The 7312-nt window shown below is 44.9% G+C and overlaps 1 protein-coding gene across 1 annotated transcript; it reads right to left on the bottom strand.

Annotated features, from left to right (window-relative positions):
- Positions 1-2601: 2601 nt before the first annotated feature.
- Positions 2602-6866, bottom strand: EPUS_08937 (uncharacterized protein; the record flags this gene model as incomplete). Its single annotated transcript, XM_007806112.1, has 5 exons — positions 2602-3198; positions 3398-3453; positions 3503-5027; positions 5078-5130; positions 5306-6866. 5 exons carry the CDS (start codon positions 6864-6866, stop codon positions 2602-2604), a joined length of 3792 nt encoding a protein of 1263 aa, XP_007804303.1.
- Between the last annotated feature and the right edge of the window lie 446 nt (positions 6867-7312).

Below are 7312 nucleotides of genomic sequence, written 5' to 3'. Positions count from 1 at the left end.
GATAAGGAATCTAGGCACTAACTCTTTATAACATGTCCTTCTTAATATTAAAATCGCTTCTTTAAAAGAGACAATAATCTATAGAATAATAAGATCTTAGCTATAATTATAGATATAATTACGTATCTTTCTTACGCCTTAGGCATTATTAGTAACGCGCAAGTATTCTATAGAGAACTTACTAACATTCTTCTTACGCTTAAGCTCCTCTTAATCTGCTCTAATTCCCCTTTATTTAATTATATAGCTATTATTTACTTTAATAGTTAGGTAATCTTATAGTTTCTTTTAAAAGATGACCTAATTTACTCTTAATCACTTTTTAAAGATATTTATTTAGCTATTAAGGAGCTTAAATAGAAGAAAATCTTAATTAAACTATAATAGCTACCTAAATATAAAGAGATTAGGGGCAACAAAATAACGAACAACTATACTAACAAAGTAGCAAGGACTATAAGCCCTCTTTAAGAGCTTATAACTCGCTTTCTCTTTGCAATTAAAAGGATTACAAAAAGAAGAGTCCTAAGACTAGTCTTAAGAAAACAGAGTACAAACCTACAGAATTACTAAGCTTTCTTCTTACGTTTCTCTTATAAATCGTAGGTTTTATGCTGGCCAACTAAAAGTATATAGTGCCCTGCTAACCTAGCTTAAGACTAGAGTAATCAGATTTAATGCCTTCCTCTTTAAACGCTGAGTACCCTCTGTGCCTAGCCCTCGCTGCAGGTGCGGGTTAGGGACCATGACAGTGTAGCACGTCCTCCTCTCCTGCCCTACATGGTCTCAGCTCCGGAGACGCGTCTTAAGCGACCACCTGTTCTCTGACATACAGAAGCTCCTTAATAGCCATAAAGGAGCGACCCAGGCTATTCGCTTCATCCTTCAGACTAACCTGCTAGCCCAATTCTCCCTGGTCGCATGCGACTCGCTAATAGTCACATAAAGCCCTTAGAGCTCACTTTAAATATACTGTCTCTTTAATCGCTATTTATTTTATAGCCCTTTATATAGTTAGGCTTATATAGATTTATATAATAAATCTGAAATAAGTTAAAGAGAAAAAAAAAAAATAGTTTTATATTATTATTATTTTTAATCTTATAAGGTAAAAAAAAAAAAAAAAAAAAAAAAGTACGCTATTTATAAAGATAATTACCTAATATAGTCTAGAAATTATAAAATCTAAAGAGCTAAAATAGTATAATAGATAATATATTTCCTTTACTATAGTATAAAAAATATATATACTAGCTATATACTCAGGAGGCAACATCTATAATTAACTTGTAATAGTAAGTAAACTTCTGCTATAAAGTGCTTATTAAAGTATATAAGCTATTCAGACAGATTACAAATAAAGAGGTTCGCCTTTATATATATATTACTGAAATAGATAATTAATTTAATATTAATATTAAATATAAAGATAACTCTATTAGTTACATTGATTTCTATGTCAATTATTAACTAATTTAGCTTAGAATTGACTTAATCGTCTTCTATACATACAAATTGACTAACTTGACAATTCTATAGATGTCAAATTGAATTAACTGAGACACAGAATTAAATGATTTGCCAAGCAATTGAACTGATTGAATTAACTAAATTGAATTGACTGGACATCATGGCCCGAGAACAAACAGGCCTAAAAGCAGAACAACATCAGCTGAAGTTTACGACCAGCAAAGGTGCGCACAGGCTTATCTTATTCTCCCCAGAATACTTATTGACTTCGTATAGAGCGCCTGAAATTCGAGAACGCCATCATCCCCTAGCTGAAGAAATAATCAAGCCTCCACCCTTTACGAGGCCTGCAATAATTCTGGACTTCGTGGTAAGTGTCCCTCTCAGCAATGCTGAGATCAGGGCCAACTGACAGAGACGGTAGGCACTTTCTTTTCCAAGTGCCTCCAGATGCGTCGTGCAAAGGCGAAAGGACTTCTTCGGCTGGGTCTGCCTACCAGGACTCAATACCAGAATGTCAACGACAGAGCGTTCCTTCCTGTTTCTGTGACAAAGGGAACACAGAACCAGTTCGTTATTAATAAATGTCTTGACGTTATTATAAGAGTGAACTACGAGTGAGTGTCATGGTTGAGCTCTCTTAAGACAAAGGAACACCCTCTGATGGCAGTATCCCTTGTAGGCCCGAATACCTCGAGGTGGGTATCCTTCCCAAATAGGAAGGATACCCACCTTGAGGTATTCGGGCTCACAAGGGATATATTAATCTAAGAGGATGAATGTTACGTAAGACAAAGTTCTATTATACTTAGAAGTTCTTTATCATAATTTAAAGCGATTTATAACAGGCTTTTTGAACTACACCAGATGTACTGGAGCTAGTGGCCAAAGGGCGCAGAAAAGAAGTGTGCTGAATGTGTGTGATTTCTATGTCCCATGAACGCCCATTGGGCATATCTATTCCATCTGATCTTGGCGCTATAGCCAAGATAAAAAAATCTGCAGCAACCTCCGCCCCCTCTTTGGGAATAGGGTGACCGCCACTTTAATGTCGCGCTCAAACCAGGTGGCAATCGCGTGATCCTTCGGTTCTTATCCCACCATCGTGTCCTCTTCTTGACCGAAGCCTAATTATCCTTTCAGAAATTCGGCCTTCTTCAACTTCAAAACAAGATACGCCACTAGTCTATAAACAATCATGCAAACACCCAGGGCCAGCAGATACAATTCCGGATCATAGTCGAGCCCATACAGCCTTAGTACGTCCTCGCCCGTCTCAAGTGGACACACGCCGTTGTCCAAGCGCTGATTTTCATCACAGTCCAATCTGAGGCCTCGAAGATGATAGGGCGCGAGGTTTCCCACCGCCCACTTTCCAGGGGAGAGATAATTCATCCAATCAAGAAACGGGGACAGGTGGATACTAACGATGCCAGCCAGGAGAAGCGCGATCGATAGTAGGGCTGAGGTCACATTAACAGCAAAGGCCGTGTGCTCAAAGAGGGTGTTGAAGATAATCGCAACAGACTCGCCGCAGTTGACGATGCAGAAGCAGTTGTATGCTACGACGAAGAACACCTGGACTGATCGGGCGAAACCAGTGGCGAGGCCAGCGAGTAAAGCAAATAACAGGCTGATGCTGATTTCGAATGGGATCTCGAGGATGGTGTACTCTAGGAGAAAGGCTTCGGGTGAGTAGACCAAATCTTCGCATTCGCGGTTGAAGACCTGGAAAGAAGATTAGCCCTGGGTGCGGAGCGCAGGGTTAGAGAGATTCGAGGCAGAAATCATGGCCTATCAGCAGTGGATATGCACTTGTGTGCACACATTCCGATGGCTGACGAGTCACACGTATGGCTGTGATGGCAGAGCCGTCGTGCTGATAAGCCATACTTTCTGCCGTCGAGCCTCGCCAGGCGTGACGTACCATCATCTCGGTAGGGTATATGGCGAGGTTCTGAAGCATCCCAATGAAGTAGACACCTTGAACATCAGCTTCTGATAGATTGCTGTCTGACAAGGGACATCTTACCAATGACCTCCTGAATGAGACCCATTCGTGACTGTATACTGTTGTAGTCCGTCTTCAAAGGCGCAAAGAAGAGAGTGATTATCACGCTGAACGCGATAACCTGAGTTGTCCGGGCAAGCACAGCCTGAATATCGCGCTGCAGATTGATCATGCTGCGTTTCAGAATAAGCGGCAAAGATATATAAAGCGGCGCCATAGACCGTTTGAGAGAACCTAGTTCGGCGGGCGTCATTGCAGCAGCTGATTGGCCTGGTATAGAATCCTGAGCTGCTTCCCTGTTCGTCCACTGCGCAATAAGGCGTTGAAGCCGTATCTCTCCATCTGCGTCGCAGCGATCGGCAACCGTATCTATAACATAGTCTGCTGGGTTAGTGGCGCTGGGACATTCGTATCCTAACTTCGACAGATAAGGAAGTATGTCCTTCCTGTTTCCTCCATAAATCTGGTGCCCGCCACGAGCCAGAAGGAGAATCGTGCTGAAATGTTCGAAGAGTTTGAAACTTGCTTGATGGATGGTTAAGACTATGGTACGACCCTCCTTGGCCAACTCTTCGAGAACTTCGATGATCGATGTCGCAGTGTAGGCATCTAGACCTGAGGTCGGCTCATCGAGGAATAAGATCTTTGGATCTGTGAGGATTTGAACAGCTATTGTGCACCTGCGCTTTTCGCCTCCCGATATTCCTTTGATGATGGCGTTGCCAATACGCGTGTCGGCGCACTCTGTCAAACCAAGCTTGCGCAGGACATCTTCCGAGCGCTGGATCTTGTCATCGATCGACATCCAAGTTGGTAGACGCAGGAGGGCAGCAAAACGTAGTGTCTCGCGCACTGTGAGACTTGGTAATAGTGCATTATCGTCCTGGCAAACGTAGGAAGTCAAGGAAGTAATGAGTTCTTTAGAAGCAATACTTCCACCGAGGACCATCCTCCCACCAGCGACGTGGTACTGCATAAGCCCGTCCGGGAGCCGCTGTGCCATGGTGTTCAAAAGGGACGTCTTTCCACTCCCGGATGGCCCGAGTATTACGTTCAAAACTCCGGCATCGAAGGTTGAATTGACATTCTTGAGGATTGGAATACGACTAGGTTTGGTGAAAGGTGTCCTTCGCTTGTAGATGCTCAAATTGAAGTCCTGCAATGTGATACCTATTGGGCGAGAAGACTTCGTAGCAGCATTGGAAGCAGCATTGGAAGCAGTATTGATCACCTTCGACTCATCTTTTGATAGAGGCTCTCGAATGAGGCCACTCACGCCCGGTCTTACAAGATGCAATGCAACAGCAGCCCCAAAATTAAATGCCAATGTAAAGCCAACAAGGATCAGTATTGGCCGCCAAAGCCAGGATTCTGTTGGAAAACCTAGACTGTCCATGATGAATAGCCCTGTATAGGGGCGGCATTGTGAATTCTCTGCCCCTCCAGGATAAGGACAGTCGTAGAATCGGCCATATGGATTATCAGTGTGTGCGAGGAACTCGTTAGTGTACAGAGCTCCGTTTGTGAACCATGCGTAGGCTACATACTATCCTGATTTCAGTCCTAAGTCATGGATGCGTGGAAGGGCAAGATTACCTTCAGCCAGCGAACATACATAGGAATCTGATTAGATTGTATGATGAAACCACCTGAGAGGTGTTAGCGCCACATACGAGTCTTATTCATGGTGAGGGGAGGGTGGAGAAGTCAATACTGATCGGGAGTATCAGCGATTCAGTATGAGGAATTTCTGTCGTCCGCACAATAATCCTGCCAGAATGCCAGAGTTCCAGAATACTGCAACGGCTTGGGAGGTACACTTACTGCACATTGTCTGAAGAGTGTAGTTCGTATTGGCCAGAAGAGATGAGGTGGCTACCTCGCGCGAGATACAAACACAAAGCATTGCGAAAGTGACAGCTAGGTACTGACCAAGCACCATTATGACGAAGAAAACAAAGAATTGAGCGGCTTCTCGACGAAAGCCAGCCATGAAATAGTATATGACTGAGAAGATCAATGGCACCGGTAGGTCTTCCAGAAAAAGTTTTGCGAGTCTCCGGCTCAGAAGAAATGACCATACGCCGACCACCCCATCCTCTCTTTCCCGATCGAAGAGTTTGATCTCATCTGACAATCTGAATACCTCGAAAACGAGGATAATGTAACCTTGAAAACCGGGGGCGGCGTAGAGGCCACCTTCTCGGCTTCTGATTCCTGAGAGACTTTCATCAAGATTGATGAAAATCCATCCAGTGATGAGAGATATGACTAGAACCTCGATTGCGATTCCCAGTAGTCCCATCCTATCGCGAAGTGTCGTCTTAAATGTTCTCGCTGTTTGAAATTTGACTTCCCTCACGAAGCGCGATACGGTATCCTCTTGAGGAAGAATCTTGATGTCATTCGATGTGATGGAGGCTTCCCAAACCTTACTGGTGTCAGCGACTCTGTCTAACTTCCAAGCACCTTTTAGCGTCTCTACTCTCGCGTTCGTAGCACGATGGAGCTGATGGGTCCTAGAATCGATGGCCGCAAGGTCAATCACAAATTCAGCTGGATTGACCAGCGACGGCAAAGGATGACCGAGCCTTGTAAAATAGCCAACGCATTCGTCCATAGGCCCTGAGTATATCAGAGACCCCTGTGCTAGAATGACAACCCGATCAAACAGACTCCAGATTTCCGACCGAGGCTGATGAAAGGTTCCAACGATAGTTCGACCTTTGGAGGTAAGTCGTTTCAAAGCTTGCGTGAGTCCGTATGCATTTGTTGCGTCCAGACCAGTGGTGGCCTCATCACAGAAGAGCACCGACGGGTTGGCGAGCAGCTGTACCCCCAGGCTGACCCTTCTTTTCTCGCCGCCTGAGCAACCCCGTCTATCATCGCCAATGACGGTGTCAGCGCAGCCTTCAAGGTTTAGTTCCTGGATAACAGAGTCCACGAGCTCCATGTGCTCTTGGCTGGACTTAACGTACGCGGCTCGGAGGCCCGCAGCGTACCAAAGAGTCTCCCGCACTGTCAGGGAGGGAAGCAGACCGTCCGTTTGCACCAAATATGCCATTCTAAATCGACACGGCTTTAGTGACTTGTTGTATAGTATCTGGCCAGATGATTCGATGCCATTTCCACGAAATCTTCCTGCCATTGCGTTCAAGAGGGACGTCTTGCCGCTACCACTGGCTCCTAGGATTGCAGTGAGGCTGCAATGAGGTATACGAATGTTAAGATCATCGAGAATTCGGTGACTCGATAGTTGTTGTTCGGAAGTTCCTTTCGGAGCCCAAATTGACAGCCTTGGTCGTGGGCGCATGAACGTAATAGTGAGATTCTCGACGTCGAGGCTGACTGGGTGGACCCCGTGTGCCAAGTGGCTTGAGGCCATGTTCTAAGGGATTATTGTTCTTGAGTGTACTGAGCGATCATTCTTGGAAGCCGAACGATCCAGTATGATAGCTCCACAAGACTGACCTTTCTCAAGGGAAGTTTTGCTTAAGGCTCATTCAAGAACTCCTGGAGAACTCCACTTGATGGGTGGCAACAGTCCCAGAGCACGCCCAATTTTCAAGAATTCTTCAATGGTCGTAAGTCAACTAGCATACCGGTTACTCGCTTTTCCAGCTTATTGTTGAGAGCTGCCTGAAACAATCCCATAGAATCAACAAGAAACGCCGCCGAAGAAAAGCTCAACCAGAAGGGGCAGGCAAAACGCGTGAGACATCTCTGCCCAATGAGTGTTTGCCGAGCCTAGACACGTGTTCAACGTTGTTCAACCGGGAGGTTCCATAGCCGAAACATGCATTTCACGCTATTAGCACCCACTTTGAGTCA

This window comes from Endocarpon pusillum (assembly GCF_000464535.1).
Source record: "Endocarpon pusillum Z07020 unplaced genomic scaffold scaffold5103, whole genome shotgun sequence".
NCBI lineage: Eukaryota > Fungi > Ascomycota > Eurotiomycetes > Verrucariales > Verrucariaceae > Endocarpon > Endocarpon pusillum.
The sequence above is the reverse complement of the archived record's forward strand: the minus strand, read 5'-3'. Positions and strand labels throughout refer to the sequence as shown.